This window comes from Phyllostomus hastatus, unplaced genomic scaffold, assembly GCF_019186645.2.
Source record: "Phyllostomus hastatus isolate PE091 unplaced genomic scaffold, TTU_PhHast_1.1 phas_scaffold_78, whole genome shotgun sequence".
NCBI lineage: Eukaryota > Metazoa > Chordata > Mammalia > Chiroptera > Phyllostomidae > Phyllostomus > Phyllostomus hastatus.
The window spans coordinates 85,909,760-85,934,757 of record NW_025334041.1 but is presented as its reverse complement, the minus strand read 5'-3'; the positions used below and the strand labels follow the sequence as shown (position 1 = coordinate 85,934,757).

General features: G+C 35.3%; 1 protein-coding gene across 3 annotated transcripts in view; it reads right to left on the bottom strand.

The window, feature by feature from the left end:
* Positions 1 to 9,895: 9,895 nt before the first annotated feature.
* The window catches only part of ZNF638 (zinc finger protein 638), a 132,832-nt gene continuing 117,729 nt past the window's right edge, over positions 9,896 to 24,998 (bottom strand). For all 3 annotated transcript variants that reach the window (XM_045828892.1, XM_045828893.1, XM_045828894.1), the window contains exons 22-28: positions 20,645 to 21,860; positions 19,774 to 19,839; positions 17,525 to 18,476; positions 16,596 to 16,700; positions 12,570 to 12,671; positions 11,496 to 11,614; positions 9,896 to 10,214 (exon numbers count right to left, since the gene is read on the bottom strand). In XM_045828892.1, coding sequence (XP_045684848.1) covers positions 10,149 to 10,214; positions 11,496 to 11,614; positions 12,570 to 12,671; positions 16,596 to 16,700; positions 17,525 to 18,476; positions 19,774 to 19,839; positions 20,645 to 21,860 — 2,626 coding nt within the window. In that variant the 3' untranslated portion in view covers positions 9,896 to 10,148. The remainder of the gene's footprint in view (positions 10,215 to 11,495; positions 11,615 to 12,569; positions 12,672 to 16,595; positions 16,701 to 17,524; positions 18,477 to 19,773; positions 19,840 to 20,644; positions 21,861 to 24,998) is intronic.

The following is a 24,998-nucleotide window of genomic DNA, read 5'->3' as shown; positions in this document are numbered from 1 at the left end:
GGTTCATATGTAAGTCCATCTTTTAGTTTTGAAAGGATCTGTCAAACAATTTCTGAGTGGCTGTGCTATTTTACATTCCCACCAGCCATGTAAGAGTAATCGTTTATCCACATCCTTGCCAGAATTTAGTGTCATCACTATTTTTCATTTTAGCCATTCTGAAACTTGTATAGTGATATCCGTGATTTTAATTTGTATTTCTCTAATAACTAATGATGTTGAACACCTATGCATGTGTTTGTGACTAATACAACCTCTTTGGTGAAATGTCATGTCTTTTGCTGATTTCCTATTTGGATTTTTAAAAAATATATTTTATTGACTATGCTATTACAGTTGCCCATTACCCCCCTTTCATTCCCCTCCACCCTGCACACCCTCTCCCACCCACATTCCCCCCCTTTAGTTCATGTCCATGTGTCTTAAGTTCTTTAGCTTCTACATTTCTCATACTATTCTTTCCTTCCCACCATCTATGCTACTTATTCTCTGTATCTTCCCCCCCCCCTCCCCTGTTGTTAACCCTCCATGTGATCTCCATTTCTGTGATTCTGTTCCTGTTCTAGTTCATTGCTTAGTTTGTTATTGTTTTAGGTGTGGTTGTTAATAATTGTGTTTGCTGTCATTTTACTCTACATGTTTTTTTACCTTCTTTTTCTTAGATAAGTCCCTTTAACATTTCATATAATTAGGGCTTGGTGATGATTAACTCCTTTAACTTGACCTTATCTGAGAAGCACTTTATCTGCCCTTCCATTCTAAATGAAAGCTTTGCTGGATAGAGCAATCTAGGATGTAGGTCCTTGCCTTTCATGACTTGAAATACTTCTTTCCAGCCCCTTCTTGCCTGCAAGGTCTCTTTTGAGAGATCAGTTGACAGTCTGATGGGAACCCCTTTGTAGGTTACTGTCCCCTTATCTCTTGCTGCTTCTAGAATTCTCTCCTTCATTTTTACTTTGGCTAATGTAATTATATGTGCCTTGGTGTGTTCCTCCTTGGGTCCAACTTCTTTGGGACTCTCTGAGGTTCCTAGACTTCCTGGAAGTCTATTTCCTTTGACAGATTGGGGAAGTTCACCTTTTATTATTTGTTCAAATAACTTTTCCACTTGTTGCTCTTTCTCTTCTCCTTCTGGTACCCCTGTAATTCGGATGTTGGAACATTTAAAGATGTCCTGGAGGTTCCTAAGCTTCTCATTTTTAAAAAATTCTTTTCTGTTTTGTTGTTTCTTTCTTCCTTCTGGTCCACTCTATTGAGTCCATTTTCTTCCCATCACTATTGGTTCCCTATGCATTTTCCTTCATTTCTCTTATCACAGCCTTCATTTGTTCATCTAATTTGTGACCAAAATCAACCAATTCTGTGAGCATCCTGATCACCAGTGCTTTGAACCATGTATCTGATAGGTTGGTTATCTCTTGGTTGCTTAAAAGTCCTGATTGTGGGGCTTGCAATTCGGTTTGAGCCATCCCCCTCCCTCCACTTTGGTCTGGTTGCACCTGTTATGTATGAGGGACCGGGTCCAAGAGGGAACAGTGGTGCTTGCTCCACTCTCCGTCAAACCTCAGTCCCTTCTGCCACTTCCCCCAAGGAAACTGGGCCCCTCTGGTACTGATTCCCACGTAGGTGGGCTTGTGCACCCCGTGGGACTTTCCAATGATCTCTCCTGTGAGGCTGGGAGTCTCTCCCTGCGCCTCTATCTCCACAGGTGTTTTCAATCAGTGTCCTGAGGCTCTATTTCCTGGCGCTGTGATCCTGGGTTGCGTGCGGTGGCTTGCTTCACAATCACTGCCTCGCTGGGTCTGCCAGCTGCCGCTTGCATGCTCAGGGTCCACCCACTGCTGTTTTGGGCACCCTGGATGCCTTGCGCACCCAGTCCCAACGCTCTCTGCACCGCAACCCACACCTGGCTGACCAAATCAGTCTAACCCTACCAGTCTGGATGAACGGGTCTATTTTAACTTCTTGGTTGTCCGACTTCCATACAGTTCAATTCTCTGTCAGTTCTGGCTGTTAGAAATTGTGTTTCTAAATTATTATTGTCCCTACCTTGGTTGTGCAAGGAGGCATAGTGCGTCTACCTATGCCTCCATCTTGGCCGGAGGTCCGGGTTTTTTTAATTCATTTTGTTCTTTATATGTACTTCTTTGTATGTTCTAATATAAAGCCTTTGCTATGACTTGTAAATATTTTAAGCTAATTATAACTTGTCTTTCCATCCTTTTAACTAGGTCTTTTGCAAAATAAGTTTTCACTTTGATAAAATCCAATTCATTTTTTTTCCTTTTGTGACTTTGGTGTGAAGTCTAATAACTTGCCAAGTCCTAAATCCTGAAGATTTTTCTTTAAGGTCTTTTCTGAAAATTTTAACATTTTGTATTTAATTAAGTTCATGATCCATTTTGACTTTTTAAGGTGTGAAAAGTTGAGGTCTAGATTCTTTTTTGCTGATGGATGTCCAATTGTTCCTGTGCCATTTGTTGAAAAGACAATTCCTCTTATATTGAATTGCCTTTGGTTCTTTGTAAATAACTGTGTATATTCCTCTCTATCCATGTTTTCTATTCTATTCCATTGATCTAGGTATCTTTCCCTCTGCCAGCACCTATGTAGTAAGCCTTAACACTGGAAAGTGTTTTCTCTACTTTATTCTTCTTTGTTGATTGTTTTGGCTATTTTAGGACTTTTCTCTTCCCACATAAAACTTTAGAATAAGGTTGGCTATGTCTACAAAGAAACTTTGCTGGGATTTTGATAGAAATTGCATTAAACTTGCAGAATAATTTAGGAGAATATTAAAATCTTTGCTGTCTTAAGTTTTTCAATCCATTAACAAAATAAAATCTCAAGGCTCCTTTAATTTCTTTAATCAGCATTTTTTAAAAAGATTTATTTTTAGAGAGGGGAAGGGGAGATGGAGAGAAACATCAACACATCATTGCCTCTTGCACAACCCCTCTGGGGACCTGGCCCACAACCCAGGCATGTGCCCTGACTGGAAATCAAATCAGTGACCTCCTGGTTGGCAGGCTGGCACTCAGCTTACTGAGCCACACCAGCCAGGGCAGCATTTTATAATGTTCACTACACAGATCCTATACCTGTTTTGGTAGACTTATACCAAAGTAATTTTCTTTGGAGCAATTGCAAATGATACTGCATTTTAAAAAATTTTGGTTTCCACTTGTTTGTTGTCACTATATAGAAGACACAGTTGACTTTTGCGTTAATCTTGTACCTTGCTGAACCCATTTGAGTTCTTGGAGTTTTGCTGTAGATTCACTGATTTTCTGCATAGAGTTGTTACCTACCTGCAAATAGTTTTATTTCTTTCCAATGTCTTTCCTTTTTCCTTGTAATGGTTAGAACTTATAGTACTATGCTGAATAGCAGTGGTAAAAGTGGGCAACCTTACATTGTTCCTGATCTCAGAGGGAAAGAATTTGCTGTTTTATCAAATTTGATGCTAGCTGTAGATATTTTTTTGTTTGTTTTTGGTAGATCCTCTTTAGGAGACTAAGTTCCCCTCTATTTTTAGTGTACTGAAGAGGTTTTGTTTTTTTAATCATGAGTAGGTGCCGAATGTCAAAATGCCTTTTTTTCTGAAATGTCTTTTTTTCTGAATCAACTGATATCATATGGTACATTACATTGAATTTCCAATATTGAACCAGCCTTGCAGATCTGGAATCAATTCCTCATAAAATAAGTTGAAAGTAATCCCTTTCCTATTTTCTGGAAGAGACTGTATAAATTAATGCTTTGAAGATTTGTAAAATTCTCCAGTGAAACTATATGGGTTTGGAGGTATCTTTTTTCTGAGTGTTTCACAAATCAATTTGTAATCATTCAGGTTTATTCAGGTTCTGTACTTCATCTTGGCTTGGTTTATGATTTTCAAGGAATTTGTCCATTTCTTCTAAATTGTTGGTTTTGAGCAGTTGTTCATACTTATTTTTAATAGCTGCAGAATGTTGTAATATTTTTTATTCTTGATATTAGTTTTTTTGTTACCCTTGCTAGAGGTTTATCAACTTTATTAACTAGTTTTGTATTTCATTCATTTTTCCATCTCCTTTTTTTTTTCAATTTCATTGCTTTCTACTTTTTATCATTTCTTTCCTTGTTGCTTTGAGTTTACTTGGCTGTTCTTTGTCATTTCTTGAGCTATAAATTGACTTTGAGCTATCTTCTTTTTTAATGTAAGCATTTAGTGTTATAAATTTCCTTCACCATATTTTGAGACTTCATTTATAAGTGTGCTGGTTAATTTCCATGTCTTTGACTTTCTTACTGTCATTCTTACTTCTAGCTTGGTTTATGATGAAATAAAAATATTCCATATGACTGCAATTCTTTAAATGTGTGAAGGTTGTTTTTATGGCCCAGTTTATGGTCTGTTGATGCATGTTCCATGGGCATTTGAAAAGAACGTGTATTTCACTGTTGCTGGGTGTTCAGTTAAATCCTGTTGATTGGATGGTGTTCAGTCCTTTTATCCTTTCTGCTTTTCTCTCTGAAAGTTCTATACATTGGTGAGAGAGGGAGTTGAAGTCTCCAACTATACCTGGATTTGTCTGTTTCTCCTTTTAGCTCTATCAGATTTTGTTTAATGTATTTTGAAGACCACTGTATCTTCTTGCTCGATTGATCCTTTTATCTTCATGTAATGTCCCTGTCTCTAGTAATACATGTTGCTTTGAAATCTAATATCTAATATTAACATAGCCAGTCTTTTTTAAAAAATTAGTTAGCCCTGTTTTGAAGATCACTTTTCCTAAAACCACTTGCAGTACCAATTTTTATATCAGTCTAGGTCCCAGTAAGAAATATTATAGATATCACACTGACATTAGAAATTGAGGAAGGACTGTTTACAAAGGTACAGAGCTGAAGGGGAACCACGAATAGTTCAGCACTCTAGGGCTTGTAACAATAGTTACTAGTTACTGGAACCCAGAAGAGCATCCTATAAAAAACACAATCCCGATGGAAACAATGATCTTTGGCTGAGGAACAAAGCTAGACTGAGGTGATCCCATAGGGAGGCAACCAAGAGAAAGACCCTGACTTCACTTTCTGGGTTCAGTCTCCTGCCCTGGATCATTGTTCAAACCCAGTCACAAGCAAGTAAGGGATGCAGTCCACAGAGACTAGACTCCCGAGGCAGAAAGCAGAATGAAAAATGGAGGACAGTGGGTTTGGTGGGGCAAACAAAACCTATCTAACAGTTCCCAACCCAAAGGAACCTGAGCTGATAACTTTTCTTAGATTATCTCTGTGTTTACAGGACATGAAATCTAGGGAGAGGGTTATAATAACTAAGAACTATCTAAAAGTGAAACTGACCACAGTGGGAACACCCAGGACCTAAAAATACTACTTCAGTTGACAGACAGCACATGATTCTTTTGCTGTGAATCTTGAAACAAAACAGCCAAGTATGGAAACTCTATCAAGTGTAGAGGTCCTAACTACTGGCATTAGAAACCAGGAAGAGTGCAGAAAAAGCAGTTTGGGGTTATCTGTGGGACATGACAGAGGCATTCTGTGTGTGGATATGTGGGGCTTGGTTCGGGAAATGACCAGGGACAGGAACCTACTACACATCAACCACAAATGAACAAGAAAAACAGCAATATCACACTAGGCAAAGGATGAACATTAAATTGCTCTCTTCTATCAGTACCAAAGCAGATGACATGTAAAAGACACTGTGTAAATGTGATTCTTAAATATAAAATTCAATCTAAAAAGTCTCTGCAAATTTTGTTGACAATGGGACAGATTTCAAATCCCTTACTTCAACATTCAAAGCTGTATGTGTTCAAGAGAAACTGTTAAACTGATTTAAACATAAGAAAATATATCAGCTCTCAGAACTGGATATCTGGTGGTAAGGAGGCTTCCATATTATTGATTGAACAGCAAAAATATGTCACCCTGGACTCGTATATGTACTGTTTCTCTGCTTTACTGCCACAGCACATGTTTCTCCCAAAATCCTAGAGAAGCTTGTGGTTGGAGAATGATAGCCAGAAGTACTTTACTGAAGTTATTTATTAGTTCTAGTAGTTTTTCGACAGTGTCTTTAGTATCTATACATACAGTATCATATCATCTGCAAGTACTGAGAGTTTACTTACTCCTTTTCAACATGGATGCCTTTTTATTTCTTTGTCCTATGTGATTGCTATGGCTAGGATTTCTGATGAAAAAAATTTAAACTTTTAAGTAATTACACTGTTGGCTGTGGTCTTAGTACAGCCAACTATGATATATACATAAATGAGATACAGCTAAATAATTTTTGATAGTTTAATTCTATCATCCTGATGTACTTGAGAATCAGAATTTTTGATATAGGACAAAGAAAATCTAGATTTAAGATAGAAGAAGTAAATAAAAACCTAAGAGTCCTGAATTTGCACCAGAAAAATTGTTATGATCATGATGCAATTTTAAAAAAAGATTTTATTTATTTTTAGAGAGGGGAAGGAAGGAAGGGACAAAGGGAAAGAAACATCAATGTGTGGTTGCCTCTTATATGCCCCAGACTGGAGACATGGCCTGCAACCCAGGCATGTGCCCCAGATTGGGAATTGAACCAATGACCCTTTAGTTTGCAGGCCGGCACTCAATCCACTGAGCCACACCAGCCAGGGCTCATGATGCATTTTTATCTTAAAAACAGAACATAATATTTCCAAGTTCTGTCCACTGAAAAGCAATAACCACAACAGAGGCAATGAGTATCCTAAGTAGTCTCTCTTCTTTAAAAAAAAATGGCTGACTTCAGGGCTGGGGCACAAAGTGTATTGGGGAACCTACAATATTTTCATATACAGAAAGTAGTCCATAAATATTAGTAGTGTCACATTAAAAGGAACAAGCAATCAAATCAAAAAGGCCAAAAATGAGACAATCTGAGTATCACATAAGGTTAATACTGCAAAGGTTTTCAATATCAAACATGTTAAATTAACTTCATGAGTTAAATTTAATACTTAAATAGTTTATCACAGTTGGTAGATGCCAATGAAACAACTCATTCTGAAAAAAATTGGTAAATAAAAGCATCGAATATTTATGTCTTTCTTATACAAACTATGACACTGAGTAACCAAATAGCAGATCAGAGCAAGTTTCTCTTTTCAGAAAAGTATTCCAGCTTATACATGAAGGAATACAGAATTAAAATACCACCGTTTTTCTAGGCCTAATAAATAAATGCATCAAAGCTTTAAGTGTCAATTGTTACTAGTATCCCCAAGAAAGCAATCATGTATGTTGTGCCTCCTGATCAGAAGTCCACATCACTGTCTGAATCAGTCTTGCCAAAAACAAATAAAAAGAACCAAATTCTGATCAAGTTTCTGTATTCAACTACCAATTTATAAGATATACAGAAGACAGAAATATGTTTAAATTACACTTTAGAGCTGCAATCAACAAAACCCAGACTTTGGGAAATCTTTCAGCAGTGCTTCTCAAACTATGTGATGGACCAGTTTATTTTTCCTTTTCTTTTCCCCCTAATTTCCAATCACAGACTTAATACTTTGTAAAATACCAAGAAAGATTTACAATAAATAAATGACCACAAAAAAAACATACAAATCCCAAGTTTTTATTATTAGATTTAATAGACAGACAAAAGTCACTGTCAAACTATGATAAAGTTTGTAAACAACTCTCAATTTTTGTACTTAAGCCATCACAAACTGGTACTAAACAGCTCATGGGATGGCATCAGATGCAAAGACCACCATTTGAGCAGCATGGCTTAACAGAACCAAATTATCTCATTTCTTCATCAAATAAATTCCAAGAGAATATATATACTAAAAATAATTTAAAAGACCTATCAAGCCAGTCACAATGTATGGACCTTATTTGGATCTTGATCCAAACACAGTAAAACAAAACAGAAATCATTTAAGACAGTAGAAAATCTGAATTGGATTTTATTTAAATAAAAAATACTTTCAATTGTATTACTGGTTATGTTAAAAAGAATTCTTTTAGAACTACTTAATGAAACACTTATGGGTTAAATGACATGTTAAGATTTACTTTAAAATAATATGAGGTAACAGTATAAAAAATATATATATATTTGACTTTGAGTTGATAATTGTTAAAATTAGGTATAGTATATAAGGATAAATAATCCATTCCTTTTAATATGCTCGACATCTTCCACAAATTAAATATTAAAATAAATATTTAAAACTGTAGAACCTGACTCATAAATTTCTTTCTTTTTTATATTCAAAAGAAGTAGTTTTTGAACAAGCAAACTTCCCAAGCATTCTGTGCCAGAGGGATCATGAAATCTAAATACTTTTATAGAGGTGGTATTGAATGCAATCTTTTCTTGCTTTGGGGTATAGATGATATAATGACAGAAACTTAAAAGTAAGCTGTAATTCATTTGTATCCCTCAACCAACAAGTAAAAGAAACTGCTATGTAAATAACATTTAATATGTGAAGTGTGAATAATGGAGGAGGGTATTATAAAGCTTTCTAGCTTTCTGAAACAAAAAATCTAGGACAAAATAAAAATTGTATATACAGAGCTTATGCTTATTTTTTAGAAAAACAGAGAAATCTTTTGTGTTTGGAGCCCTATGAAAGAAGTCCCTGGTCTCAAGTGCAAAAAGCAGCAGAGAGGGACATTATTTACTATTTAACCAATTATGAATATCTACCGCTAGGATGAATACAAAAATCACCCTTATCACTTTTATGCTTTAGCGGTGCCTTTTATTCTAATTTAAAACCCCAATTTCTAGATAACTAATTAGAAGGAAACAAAAGTTTCACATTTCAATTCTTAAGATTAAATTCCAAGGTTGATCCAGACAAAATCTAAGAGGCTCATAACTTCTCCAGTTTTAAAAGCTTCAGAAGCAGATCAGGAGAAGATTCTTTTAAAAGAAAGCTTCTTATTTACTCTACTTTAGCTTGCAGGCACCTTACTCTTCAAACTTTTAATAGGTCTTCCCTCACTTATTACCTCCTTCACCTATACCGTTTTAATTAAAACAGACTCTTGGCGCTCTCAATCCATCCCCATCCCCATCCCATTCCTTAGTCTGTAGCATGTAAACTTCTCTGAGGCCGAGTCTGTCTGAACCAAGTGTATAGTGATTTTGGTGAGGAACAACAGAAAGTTGCTGCTTTCTATTCTTTACTCCACTCTCACTGGCTGTGAGGAAACTCTTGTGCTGTCATGAAAGAGACCTAAAAAAGTAGTTCGTTTCCTGCTACTCACCCGCCCTCTATTAATCAGTGCATTCTAATCTTAGAAGAGCTAAAAAAAACTACATACTAAAATAATTCAAAGTCAGCAGGCTTATGCCTGAAGCATGGCCTAATCTAAAATTTATAGTACAGGGCTGTGTTCCAGCATTTAACAACCACCGTGTTATTTTTTGTACCCTTACAATTTCTTACAAACAGATTAAATAATAATTCAAATGTTTAAAAATTGATTCTAGTGCTGCACAGAGATAAAGGCTTCTTTCTACTTTCAGGCTAATACTAAATGACTTGCATACCATAAATGTGTCTGGCAGAAATTGTAGATATATCTAGAAGCAGAAAAAAGTATCTTCCCAACACATAAAAAAAAAATCAAGTAGAATTTTACTCAAATGTACCTGGGCCAAATATGCTACAAACTAATTTTAGCCAGAAAAAAATGGGAGTTTTAAGAAATCTTTGACTTAAATACAGACAACTGAAGTAAAGTAAAACACTGTCATGCTATAACACAGAAAGACTCCCCAAACATCCCAAGCCATCGTGGTGTGCTCGTAGAGAAGAAGCCGGTCTGCAATCAGAGGCAAACAAGTCTTTAATAAATCAGCCAAAAACACAAGATGGTATTTTAAATATACAGTAGGAACATTTATTTGAACACTTCTAAAAGATATTTCTCCATGCCTGATGATTTGATATAAAAATCAAACCCATCATACTTTTCCCAGCAGCCTCTACATCAAGGGCAATCAGAAATTTGTACAACATGAATATTTGCTTCTGAAACAAAAATTACAAATTAAGTGATAACAAAAATACACAAATCAACTGGACCCTAAACAAATTTCTAACAGTTTTTTTCCCCCTTTCCCCCAATCACCTAGAGCTTCTTTCTTCAACCTCATTCTGCTCCTTTTCCTTTCTTTGCTTGGCCATGAACTTCTGTTAAAATCAATTTGCAATACAAAATATGTATTAGATGTTGCTTTGCTATATATATATAAACAAATGTAATATATTTCATTATATTTACAAATAAAAAGAGCCTAAGCCTATAAAATAAAGATTAGAAATATAGTGCCTTACATGAACATTCCTCCCTTCCAGCCATCTATTATTAATGATAAAGCAGGCACTGGGCTTTGTGCTTGGGGACTTTGGTCAAAAATATAGGTGAGGCCCTTTACCTCACAAAGCTTACATTCTAGTGGGAGAAGAGAAACACAATAAAAAAAATAAGGTAATTTGGGTGGTGGGAAGCCCTATAAAGGGAAAATTAACAAATTAATTAATCAAGTTGACTCTTTTTGGGGGGAGAAGTCTTTCTTAGGCAAAAGCCTTTCTGAAAAGCTGATATTTAAGTAGAAACTTAAAAGACAAGGAATAACCAGCTATAAAAGGTGGGAGTGGGAGAGGGCAAAAGAACAGAAATATAAAGATGCAAAGAGAGCAACAGGGCTTTGTATATGAAAAATAAACAAAGAAAGCTAGAAAAATTGGAGCATAGCAATTAAAGGCTTGAGCCTAGAATAAAACCGAGCTAGGTTCAAATACTAGGCCTGCCAATTAATTAGCTATGTGACTCTGGAATTAGATACTTGGGTTTAGATACTCTTTAAGCCTGTATCCTCATCTTTAAAATTGGAATGACAGAATCTACCTAGTAAAGCTGACAGGGGGGATTAAATACGTTTCTGGCAAATAAGAGCTCAATAAATTCCATATGGAAAATGTATAAAGCAACAAACAGGAGGAATCAGAATTATAACTGATGACGACTCTCTAGAGTAGCACTCCTTGAAGATGTGTAGAACTTGAAAAAAAAAAGGGGGGGAGTTGTAAATCAATCAGTCTAGAAAATGGGTTAAATAGTTAAGTGGTTCTTTCTGACTAGACAAATCAGAAAATTTAATATGCTATGTGTCCATGACTCTGCAAGAGCACATAGGAATAGTTTACCACACTTACTGAAGTATCACATGGGATTAGTGATCTGCAGAATCTACTGGCAAATGCCGCCAGAGGAGAGAAAGACTAGAAGTTACCAGCAAGGTATAATAAAAGAAGAGGAACAGGATTCTGAATTTAAGAGAAATCAACTGGCACAAACCTTCAAAAGTTCTCTTAAAGGGAAAGAATGTACATTTTGGGTGGACACTTAGGTAGTTTGAGTAAAATACCATCACACCTGAAGATTTATGAGTTGAGAATAAAAGAATTTACCTCTGTATTTTGCTTATGTCGGGTACTCTTGCAGTGATTTGTCATTGCTTTTTCACCTGAGTAGAAGAGGGAACAAATTGGACAGAAGAATCCAGGCTTCGGTACAAGAAAGTCTAAATCTATAGGCAGGAAGAGAGAGGGGAAAGAGAAAGGAGGAAAATGTATAATAATTTATCTGTAGCCATGTTAATTTATCTGAACTAAGCACAGTTTATATTTACATACAAACATAATATACACTACTATGTATCTAGGGACCAAGAATAATTAAGCTTTTAATCACAAAAATAAGGTCTTTATTTTATTTGTAAACAAGTCCTATAATATTCCAGATCCTCCAGGAACACATGGAATACCTCCAGAACTGCAATTCATTGGAAAAGAAACTCCTGGGGATCCTTGGAAATAAACCTTTTTGGAATTTCCTACTAAAATAAAACAGGAAAGAGGCAGAATGATGGGCAACTACCTGATTGAGGAATATTCCAACAAATAAGGAGCCCCTCAGATCATCTCAGCTAGCCATGCACAAAGTTTGTTAGCCAAGCTTTTCAGGGTGTTCTACTTAAATGAAATTTCTTCCTGGTTAAGTGTTAATTCAATTATTATCAGAGCAACAACAAAAGTACCAGAAATAATAATAAAAAAAGACATATCCCAGACTTCAAGAGTACAATTAATAAAAATATTCTTATTAGGTGCCCTGGCTGGCATAGCTCAGTGGATTGAGTGTGGGCTGCGAACCAAAGTATCACAGGTTCAATTCCCAGTAAGGGCACACGCCTGGGTTGCAGGCCATGGCCCCCAGCAACTGCACACTGATGTTTTTCTCTCTTTCTCCCTTCCCTCTCTAAAAATAAATAAATAAAATCTTAAAAAAAATATTCTTGCTAGGTGAAAACACAGCTTATTAAACTTTACAGAAATGCCCATGTGTAAAATTGATAATTTTTAACTCTAAAATAGTCACCTAAGAAAGGCTGTTCCATTACTCATCTAATCAACAGAACCTTTATTATGGTACTGAATTTTTATTTCATATGGATAAGGAAAAAAATGTCTTTGTTACTTTACCTTCAGAGACATCAGCTGCTGCTGATTTCCCTAAAGAAGAGTCCTCAATCTTCTTGCGTTTTCGTTCTGGTTCTAAATCCTTAAAGCCAGATTCTTCATCAACTAAAGTCATTAATTTTTTTTAAGGAAAAGAGTTATTCAAAATAGATTTACACTTTGTAAAGCTAACATTAACTAGTCCCTTCCTTCAAAGATTAATATGTGGCTCACCTCTCTAAGTAAATCTTCCCTGGTTAACCTCACCCAACCACTCTTCCAAGATTCTTTGATGTAAGCAATAAATGGGTAGGTATTTAACCTTACTGAATAGATTTAAAGGAAAAAGACTAAAGCTAACAGCTGATTCTATTTATAAGTTGTTCTAGAAAGAATTTAAAGGGTAATGAAAGTTGTCCAATTATTACCATCAAGAGTTAACTTGTGTGTGCAGTGTTGGGTCAGGGAGTGGGGATTAAGGAAAAAAGGACACAAGCAGAGAATAATTCTGATGCCCTGCACCAACCAAAACCCAAAATCAAACAAACAAAAACTAAAAACAACCAAAAAACCCCAACTGAACCTAAACTGATGGACTAAGACCCTTGTTAGACAGAATGAGAACATAACCCAGGAAAATTTCAGGTATCCTGCAAAGTAGTATCTTCACCAATACGTCCCCTAACGGAAGGGATATAAGGGAAAGAATAAACAAATGAGACTACATCAAATTAAGAAGCTTCTGCATGGCTAAAGAAAACACCAACAGAATGAAGAAGGAACGAACTGTATGGGAAAACATATTTGTCAATGATACCTCAGACAAGGGTCTGATCTCCAAAATACATAAAAACTCCCACTCCCACCAGGAAGACAAACCACCCAATTAAAAAATGGACAAAGGACATGAACAGACATTTCTCCAAGGAGGACATATAGGGGGCCCCATAGACATATGAAAGAATGTTCAACATCACTAGCTATCAGAGAGATGCAAATTAAAATCACAGGGAGATACCACTTCACACCAGTCAGAATGGCCATCATAAACAAATCAATCAAGAACAAGTGCTGGCCAGGTCATGGAGAGAAGGGAACCCTAGTATACTGTTGGTGAGAATGCAGACTGGTGCAGCCACTGTGGGAAACAATATGGAATTTCCTCAGAAAACTAAAGATGGAACTGCCTTTCGATGCAGCAATCCCACTGCTGGGATTATACTCTAGGAACCTGAAACACCAACTCAAAATAACCTATACACCTCTATGTTCATAGCAGTGTTATTTACAATAGCCAAGTGCTAGAAACAGCCTAAGTGCCCATCAGTAAACGGTACATTTACACAGTGGAATACTATGCAGCAGATAGAAAGAAGGAACTCCTACTCTTTGCAACAGCATGGATGGAACTGTAGAGTATTATGCCAAGCAAAATAAGCCAGCTGGTGAAAGACAAATACCTCATGATCTCACCTATAAGTGGAACCTAATCAACAAAACAAATGAGCAAAATAGAATCAGAGACATGGAAATAAATAAACTGACAAGTGACAGGGGATGTGGGAGGAGGATAATGGAGGAAAGAAGGAGAAGGGGCAAGTCAAGGAACGTGTATAAAGGACCCATGGGCATAGACAATGGGATGGGGATTGAGTGTGGGAGTGGGGGTTGGGGGGTGAGGGCGGGTGGGAAGAGAAGAGCAATAGGAAAAAGTGGAATGACTGTAATTGAACTACAATAAAAATAAAAATAAAAGTTATTGTCTAAAAATAAATTAATTAATGTCTGAAAAAAGAAAAGAAGATGCAAAGTTTAAAGCCCAGCAGAATGAATAATATGTAAGAAGCACTCCAGACACTGCATAACATGGTATTGGGAGAAGACAAAAACAGAAACTGGTTCTAAGCAACCTCAGTTACTCCTCAGTGGCGGAAGCACCTTACACTGCTGTAACATACTTGACAAACTCTTTCACATAAATATCACTCACTCAGCATCTATCTCATGTGAGATTAAGCAAGTCAAATAATTATTCTCCCTATTTCTTCATAGGTGGAGAAAACAAAACCAAGAAAGGAAGATAGAGATATGCCCAAGGTTGCATGGCAAGTGAAAGAGGCTAGAACCAAGACTTGTGACTTCAAGTTCAGTGTTCTCTCTATGCAATTAGGCTTCCTTTACCAAATCTGAGATTGCTAGGGAATTATGGTATCATTACTTATTTTCTTATTCCTAGCATTGTATTGGTCATAAACCCCATAAGAGTCAATTAAAAAAGGCCACCTCCCTTTTCTTGACTTGATGGTTCCAAGACCCTCCAGTATCTTCCTCAGAAAGTTTTATTCCCTCATCAAAGTAATAAACTTTTCAAACACACCTGCTCCTGAAACTCCAGGCACATTTATCTCATAATAATATTAATAATTATATAATAATTTAAATAGAACCCTGACTGGGTAGCTCAGTTGGCTGGAGCATTATCCCAATATACCAAGGTTGTAGGTTCAATCCCTGGTCAGGGCACATATAGAAGGCAACCAATGAATGCACAGGTAAGTGGAACAACAAAATCAATGTTACTCACTAGCTCTCTCTCAAATCAACAAAATAAATAAATTAAAATTTAGATAGAGTAAAACAAATGTTTTAAGTTTAAAAATGATCTTAAGCTAGAAAACGCATTGTCGAACATACTCTGTCTCCATTAATGGAAATAAACTGTTACTAAACAAGCTGCCTTCTGCTTTGTGGGGCAGCACCCAACCAAGCCACACTGGTCAGGGCTCTCTTGTTCATTCTTCAATTAAGTCACTAACTATGGCCTGGTATTGAAGAGAGGTTATAGAGAACAGGCGAAGACAGAGGAGTGCCCATTAGAGAGAGCACTTCAAAAAAGGAGACATGATCAACAAGAACAAATAATGGAGAGAAATCAAATAAAACTAACTGAATAAGAAAAAAACCTTAAATCAAGTTTTACAACAACCCAGTGGAGGTTCTCTATCAACACCAATTCAGAAAGGTCGTTCAGAAAGATGAAATATAAACAGTTTAATGAGAGATGAAGAAGTAAAAATGGGTGTTCTAAGTGCTTTGCTCTAAAAGAAATGAGAAAAGATGAGAGCTCAAAGGGATTCCAAAGTTAAGGGCATGGTTTTTTAAATGGGAAAGACTTGGACATATTTTATATGTGAAGAGTCTATATAGGTAAAATAAAAGGTGGCTGATGGGAGATGATATATTTGCTCTCGTAAATATGAAATGAAAGCAAGGTTATCCAGGGAATAGGCTAGGTGATGCAAAGAGGGGGAAAAAGGTTTATAGTACAGCTAGTTAGGAAATGGGAAAGGAAAGAGGCCTGTAACAGACTGTGGAGCAGCACTGAAGACCCAGCTAAGATCAGATTCAATGAACTTTGACTGAATCACAGTTGGTAATTTTTCCTTAAGAGAAGACAGAAAAGCAAGAGGGCAAAAAGGGTGCTGGAAAAAGAACAGTACAAAAGCTGTTTAAGTTACTTGGGTAGTTGATTTTTTGCTTTACCTCTCTGAATCAATAAACTTGAGATCTGGAACAGTGTGCTTTATTACCTACCCCTTTTAGCATTTTTCTATGAATATAATGGACACAACAACAAATAGTTGCTGCGTGAATAGAGAACTCTCCTTCACTTAGACAATATTCCCTATTTGTTTCAACATAATATTAATAATGTTATTAAGACATCTTAATTCACTGGCTGGCTGCTTGGCAGCATCTACAAACCAACAGATCTGCTCTATAAATAAGAGATAGTTAATAAATGATTTCCACTTGATATTGCAACATGGTCAGAATAACCTTTCACGGATCATTTCCACAAATCTGTCACCTTCTATTATCACAGGATTGTCTATCATTCTATTAGCCCATTTCATTATGTTCTATTATGTCCCAAAATTACGAAAGTAAAAATCTTGATACAGATATAATCATTATTAAGGCTGACTCCCCTAATCCCCCACTGTATTTTACTGTTTTTTGGCCCCCCTTCCATCAATCCTGCTTTACCTTCACTAATTTGGTAGGCTTCTTCATCTGGCTCTGGTCCTGTCTCAACAGCTTTTTCCAGTGGTGGTGTTTTCCCAATTCTAACTCTCTTGGTTGGCACTTTAGCTTTAAAAAGAAAGGCTAAGTTATTGCTACAGTTAAGTATTTAAATTGCTTTTAACTCTGAATGACAGTTTTAATATCTTTTGTGCAAATATGAGAATACTCAAATTTGGAAAGAAAACTTATTTCTGATATAAAATGATTCTATTAAAAAAACATTCAGCATTAGTCTACACATTCTCCTTTTATTTTCTGATTTATCTTGTTCCAAACTATGACTTTCCCTAAGAAGCCTATACATATTCTTCTACTTTGTTCCACAAACTGGTAGGACCTTCCGTAGGATTTTTTAATTCTTAGTTTGGTTAACTTTTTCAAGATTTCCTTATTGGAAATTATTTTGACCTCCCTCAAGTCTTGAAAGTGAGCTAGCTTCTTATTCTATACCCTCAAAATATTACTTAAAAATGAAAATAATACCTTCATGAATTTTTCTAAATCTGAAATCTGAACAAAAAACTAAGAGGCAGTCTGGTATAAAAATCCTTCTTAACCAAAGCTGGTTTTCCCCATAATGAAAATGTACCACTTTCATTCCAATTCTGATTTGGGTACTCTAGTTTGATTTTTAGTTTTGTCATCTTTTCTTGAGGTACAATAACTCAGGGCAAGGTCTACTCTGTAACTAAGAGAAATTTGTGAAAGTTACATTTCTTTGGAAAATATCACTGGCCATAACTATTTGTTAGCTTCTTGTATCAACATAGTGAAAGTATTAGTAATGTTGCATATATTAAATATATTTAAATTAAAATATAAAACATTTAAAAAATTGTAAATGTAATACCTTCATAAAAGAAAAAAAAACATTACTTTTAAGTATCTACCTTGAAAGTGCCTTTCAATCATGGTTTTCAGATCTTCTTCCAAAACATTCTCACTTATTGGGCCCCCTTGGGACAAGGCTTCAAATTTTGTCTTCCTTGTGTCCACAGCTCTCTTTTTCCTATCCCCTCTTTTATCTGTGGGATGGTCATTTTTGCTTTGTGCTAACTCAACTTTTAAATCATCTCCATCTTCCTCCTCTCCAACTTCATCTACAGTAACAAAATTGAGCTCTTCTTTAAGGTTGTTAAAATCTGCCAGAGAGTCTTCATCCTCTTCAGTTACTTCATCCAAAGTCACTAAGTGCAGATCACTGCTGTCATCCTGTATTTCATCTACAGTAACTAACGTAGAAGGGTCTTCAGGCATCTGAGAAGAAATAAATCCAATGGAATCCCTTCCAGTATTTCCCTCATTTCCTTTAGTATTTAAAGTGGCAAAACTGAAGTCTGCTGACTCATTTAAAGGTAGCTCTTCTACTTCTCCAATTTCATCCACAGTTACCAAGCGTTCCTGTTTGAGAAGATCTTGCTCTTCAGCCACTGACAATACAGTAACATCTTTAGGTTCATTGTGGGAAATGCAATCATCTTGATCTATTAACTCATCTAATGTAAGAAGTGAATTTGAATTTTTTACCATTTCTTCCATATTTATTTCTTCTTCATCAATTACTTCATCTACAGTGACTAGAGCTTGTGCTAGATGTGCAGCTGCATCTTCCTCTTCTCCAATCTCATCTAATGTTACAAAAGATAATTCTCCCTCAACAACATGAGGTACAGAAGTTTTCCCCTTCTTCTTCTTTAAATTAAGTTCAGAGGAAGGGATATTTTTGAAAGCTTCTTTCCTTTTTCCCTTTAGTGGATTCTGCTTGGCTTGTAAAGGATTCACTTCTTCTATAACCTCATCCACAGTAACAAATTCATCCAAATTAAATGGAAATAGTGGTTCCTGTTGGAAAGGCATTAAAAAAAAAATCATAGAGTTGTGAACAACTACTGATGAAGTGGCTAGGTTTCAAATTGTCCCAATAAATACGAATGAAGTATCATTTGTGAGAATTTCTTTACAGATAAGTTTCCTAAAGGCTAAAATTAGTTATTTTTAAAAGCACCGAAAATGAATTAGCTATAATTCACAAAGTAAATAATGCCAAAGGTAAAATCCTAGTAATAACAATCTAATTCCATCGTAACTTAATTTTAATAAGACTAGAACTATTTCCTAAATGACGTAAAAGTTTTAAAATATAATACACAAAAAGCTACATTTAAAGCATTTACCAAACAATTAATGTAATGTAAAGAATTTACTGTTCCGTTATGTTAAAATATTCCAGTGTAGCTAGGAAGTAGCTACCTAGACTGTTCCATTGACCAATTTATATATATTACACATTTTAAGACACCAAATTTACATACCGATGAAGTTACATGGAAAATTACTAAGACTTAATATTACTACACTTCAAAAAAAAGGATTTATCATTTGAAAAATGTCAATAACTAAAGAAAATAAATTCCCAACATGCTTCCTATATATTTAGTAGCCTATCGATCAATTTCTAGTACATATGATAATGACACTTGAATATATACCCAGTAATTTAGGGGGGAGATTCTGTAAGCAATTGTATTATCAACTTAGTAAGCCAATGGAGCTAACCATATCCTTAATTCTGCTTAATACTAATGTTTCCCCTTGCCCCAATAAAACTGGCCCAATTCCTCCCCTAAAAGGGGAAGTAATTAAAACAACTGAAAAAAAAATTCTATGAATGTTGGAAATCTAAAATAGTAAACAACCAAATATAAAATGTAAGGTGTATATTTGGCAGTGTAACTGAGTTCCAGAAAAATAGATCTTAGAGCCCATCCATTTATCAAAATGACCACATTTTTGGAAGTACTGCAAAATGAGAAAGGCTCCAGTCAAATGCCAGTTCTTCTTCTCACATATGATTTTACTCTATGTTTATAACCTTTCTTGTCAATATGAGATTGAATGTATTTTCCTATTCTAATTCACTTTCTGTCCCTGGGTAACTTTTTGCCCCATACCAAGACACAACAAACTTAGTTCAAGATCAAAACAAATTGGTGGTATGGTCCAAAGAAAATAAAACATCTCATTCCTATCCTTTGCTCTGTAGCAATTTAATTATTATGAGACACACAGTTAAAAGGTAGATGAACTCTTCTATGGATGGATGAAAGAGAACGCTTTGTGTTAATAAACTGTTTCTCACCTCTTTAGATTTGGAACTTCTACCAGTGGTGCTTTTAGGATTCTTAGTGTTTTGCCCAACCAAAGTCTGAAATATCAAGTAAAAAAAATACAGGAAAAAAAAAAGATTTACAATTAGGTTATTAATGTTCTTACAAAAGAGGGAGAGAGAATTCAAACATTATCCAAACACATTCAGTTATGCCAGCGATTTTCAACCGGTGTGCCACTGCACACTGGTGTGCTGCAAGAATTTAGCCATCTGGTGTAAATGAATCAAAATTAAACCTATAGTTTTTTTTGGTTGGATTGGCAAAATATGTATTTTTTGGTGAGCCACACGCAGAAGTTAGCAATTAGTTTATGTGATTGGTGCCATAAGATGAAAAAGGTTGAAAATCCCTGAGTTATGCTAATATATAACAGGTATACCAAACTAAGTTGGCAGTTATTTAACAGTACAGGCATAGTCTGTAAGTTGTGGTTAAATTCAGTTTTACTGACCTTTCCCAACAATGTCTAAGTTGGGCAATCAGTAAGTTGATAAAAGAAGCTTCAATTTAAAAGAGAAAATTATTTCCCATTCAGAAGCAGAGTGCTAAATCACCTGAAGAGACTCACTGCAGACTTTATTTTTCAACCACAAAGTTAGGTTTCTGACCACATTTTATCCAAATAATGCTTTTCAAACCTGTTAATTATGAACTTGAGCTTATTATTCTAAATATCTATTGGTTTAGATCAATGGAATCAGAAAGGGAAATAAATGGGAGCTTGGGAGTGAAGTGAGGAGACAAAAGTATAAAACAAGATGACATCTCCTACTCCATAGCTATAATAGGAGAGCTAATCACTTCAAAAATACACTGAACCATTCTTCCTACCCTCCTCACCTTATTGTTGCTGTCATCCCGTTTCATGATGGAAGGTCTAGCCTCTGTTTCCTGAGACTGTTTTGTAATATCCCTGTAATCCAGTTTATAATCCTTCTCTTGGAGGGCTGAGATCCTTCCACTGCCTCCTCTGGTAATACTGCTCTGAGTAGGTTTGAATTTACTGATGCTTTCAGCCAACCTGGCACTTGCAGGTTTAAGACCTGATTCCTTGACTGAAAGTTTCTTTTCAGCATTTATTTGTTCTCTGAGTACAGATTTTAGAAAACTTTTCTGGCTTTCAGATTTTGAAGCTGTAGTTTTTGCCTTTGGAGAAGAGACCACACCAGTCTTGATCCTTGATTTACTGCTAGGTGCACTAGATACAGCCAGCACACTAGTTTTACTAGTTTCATCAAGCTTATTGGTCTGACCCACTCCTTTAGCTGGGTATGCTTTGATCACAGTGTTTTCTGCAGGCTTTTCTTTCATTGCTACAACAACTTTTTCCAACTTTTCTGCAACCATCCTAGCATCATTCTTTTCAGCCTTCTCTGTTCCTATTTGCAAATCTGTTTTGGTTTCCTTAGTATTAAATTCATTCTCCTCCTTTTCACCCATGTTACTTTTTTCAGAAATTTCCTTTTTGCTCATTGTCTTCTCATCCCCAGTGGAAACTCCTGGTACCAAGGCCACAACACAAGTAGATGGCACTATTTCTGCGTCAGTTTCATGTTTGTCCACTTCAGCTATAGCTTCTATCATAGCCTGTGTAATCCCAGAAAAGAAGTCTTCTGCTTCAGATGGAGATTCTTCTAGAATTCCTTGGATGTTCCTTTCTTCTATAAATGCACTGTCAGATGTTGCTAATTCTGTTTCAGGATTAATCATTTCTGTCTCTTCCTTCCCAAAGCCACTGGTATATACCTGCTGATTTAAGACAGACTCCTCTACATTTTCAGTGAATAATTCAATAGTGGTTGGAATGGATGCTACAAGAGGAATTTCCACTTTGACTTCCTCTCCTTGAGTCTCAACTTCCAATGTTTCAATAGCAAAGTCAGAGTCACATAGTGTTTTTTCAGGTTCTTCCTCACAAGACTCTTCCTGCTGTACAGAAGTTCCTGTTTGCATGTTGGGAATAGTTTCTTCTTCAACCTCACTAGGTCTAACAGAGGGACTATCAGTTGCTGTTTGCACCTCCCTTTCATCAACTGGATTGTTTTTCAAGTCAGGGCTAAAAGTATTTAAAAACAAACAAAAAAAGAACACAAACAAAAACACAAACAAAAATCAAACTATGATGAGAATTCAACCATCATAAAAAATCCTGTTGATGCCAATTGTTACGACTTCCTGATGCATTTACAATAAAAGCATTGGGAAATCCAGCCAATCAGCATTAAAACGGTTAAGATGTTTTGATGTAAATAAGGTAAACAATATAAAAATTTTAAAGAAATCCTCCATTGCATTGAAGATTTCTTTTTAGTACAAAGAAAATGGCAAAATTACAACCATTGGTAGGATTGTTGCACTCATTTAAGTTACAACCAATCTTTTTTTCCTGTGTTAAGTTTGCATCTGACATTGAAAGGCTGAATGTGAACATCTCAAATTATTATTAGGTCCTATGTTTCCAACAGTGGTAATTGAAATAATAAAATATTGTATAGTTCTATAATAAAAATAATAACCCATGCATTGAAATTTAAAATATTGTTAAGTTGACCTTACCTAAAAGGAATATGAGTAGAAACTGGTAGAAAGAAAAGGCGATACTATTAACCAAGTCACTTCTTTATTTGTTTTCTTTCTTTTCTGGACAAGAAAGATTTGTTTTTAATTTCCCAAGAACTGTATTTATAACTAATACTTAAAACTTTCATTGGAAGTGTCTTTTAAATCCTCTCTTGGAGAATTAAAGTTAGAGGTGAAACTGATAGAATCACCCTAACGTAAATATGTAGTCTTATTATAAAATATGTGCCTTTGGCTATATTATGAGAAGGATTACTTCTCATACTAGTTACAGAGAATAATTAAAAATTCCAACACATAACCTAAAAATGTTAAGTAAAATTATTCATGAGAAATGGAGGGAGTACGAGTCAACTATATGTAATTGATCTTATTTCATCATGTTCTTCCCAAATCCTAAGTAAACAAAAGTGTGATTCTGTAATTCAACTACTTTCATTGAGACAGAGACACAATAGACTATATTAAAGTTCCAAAGATCAGATGTAGTCTTGAAGAGTAACAAGGAAAATTAAAGCTTCCGAAGAGAGTGTCCATCCTGCATGATATCAACACAAACGGAAGTTCAACAAATACATTCACTCAATTACACCAAAAGCAGCAGGTTAGAGGAAGACACCAGAAAATGATCATGACACATAGTAAAGAATACTGACTTTTTTCCTTAAAAAAAGGGGAAAATGAGACAACCCTTATGATACACTTCTCAAGGGGTAGCCATATAATCTTTATTTAATACAAGACGATGTATATCTGTGTCCTGACATGTTAGTATTTTAGAAGTTTGGAAAAAGTGTGCTACCACATGAGGGTCTATAAATTTGAGCCAACAAACTAGTCCTCTCCCTAAAATTGTTAAGTTTAAACTTCCAAAGGAGAAAACTTTTCCAAGACATCAGAAAAACACATCTTGAAAAATGTAAAGGCAAACAGGTTGAGGAATTTAAGTTAAACAGCCAGTAACCATAGGCCTTAATCAATACATATTCTATTAATTTGTATAAACTACCCTTTGTACACTGAAAGGGTTTAAAGGTTATTTGAAATAATTCACATCCCTTATATTCAAAAATACCAATGGCTGATTTTAATGGTTCCAGATTCTTAGGGCTAATCAAAATAAAACTTGTGGCCAAGCACAAATATGACAAAGACAAGAAAAACCTGTGACATTCAGTTATGTAAATATTCAAAACATGAGCTTTTGTTTTTAAATTACAAGACTCATTTCTAATTATAAAGATTAAATTCAAATTTCTGCCTCATTAGAGACCTGCACATTAACCCTAAAGTCTCTACAAATTAGGGCTATACAAAAATTCTAATATATTGGTCAAGAATAGCAATAAAGAGTTTGATTCCTGGCTCCAGGATATATTAAGTCCTTCCCCTTTCACCATATTTAAAGTTTATCAATTTTAAAAAAAGCTATTATCTTTTCTATAAGATGAATCATTACATAGCAGTTCCAATTTCAAACCTACTTGAGAGCACAGACCTACTTGGAAAAATGGCTCAATTCCATGTTTATTCTTATATGCTATTTTTTTAAAAAAATTACAGTGCTTTCTTCATATAATTCATTTAGCAAAAGTTAATATCTTGTTTTCTGGCTAATATGGTTTTGTAAAAACCTCAGTGTTCATCCAGTGAGCTTGGGACGTAAGTTTGAAATGTCAAATAAACGAAAAATTATTAACTCTAGAATGAAACAACCAGTCCCTCAAAAAAAAAATCATATTCTGAGAAATGGCACAAAAAAGGATTCAAGGAAGGCATTCAGGGTACAGGTATTAATCTCCCACCCTTCGCCCACCCCTACCCCCATAATACCAGTTTCAAAATCTTTAGAAAAGGCATACAATAAAAGCTGGGTATGAGAATAAACGTTAACACTATACCATATACCTGATGAGAAACTTTAGACTGAGACTTAACAATACTGAAGAGTAGTATTTATTTCCGAGGGCCACTGAATACTTCCCAACATTATTAATGAACTGGTGGAAATTTTATCTTGTATCCTTATTGGTAGCCTTAATCATATGATGAATAATGTTTACATGAAGGGGGAAACGGGAGATGAGAACAGGCAAGATATAGAATTATTATTCAATTATTAATATACCTATGTTAGATTTCCTTTAAGTAAAAAAAATATTTAAATAGTTTAATTATAAACAAAGGATCACACTCATTATGAATTAGTACCCACAAGTACTTAAAAAAAAATCAGTGTTTTCTCAGGATCAGTTTACTTCAGTAAACAGATGTGAAATATTTGGGTTAATTCCCACATCTTTTTCTCTAACATCACAGAAGTCAGAAAAAAGTACAAAATGGGAATTAAAGTTCTAGTGCTAGAATTTTTAAAATTAATTTTAGACAACTATTTCTGATTCATTAAGAAATATATTTGATTTTAAAAGGTAACTCAAAAGAATAGAGGGGAAAAAAATGACCCAAACACAAATGATACCTATACTTGCATACCTGAAAGAAACTCTGTCAGATGAAATATATACAGTAGATTTTTCAAAGAGCCTACTTACCAGCCAGAGTTACTGTGGCCAAATTGTAGGTCTATCTTTAATACCACATATGGTATCATTAC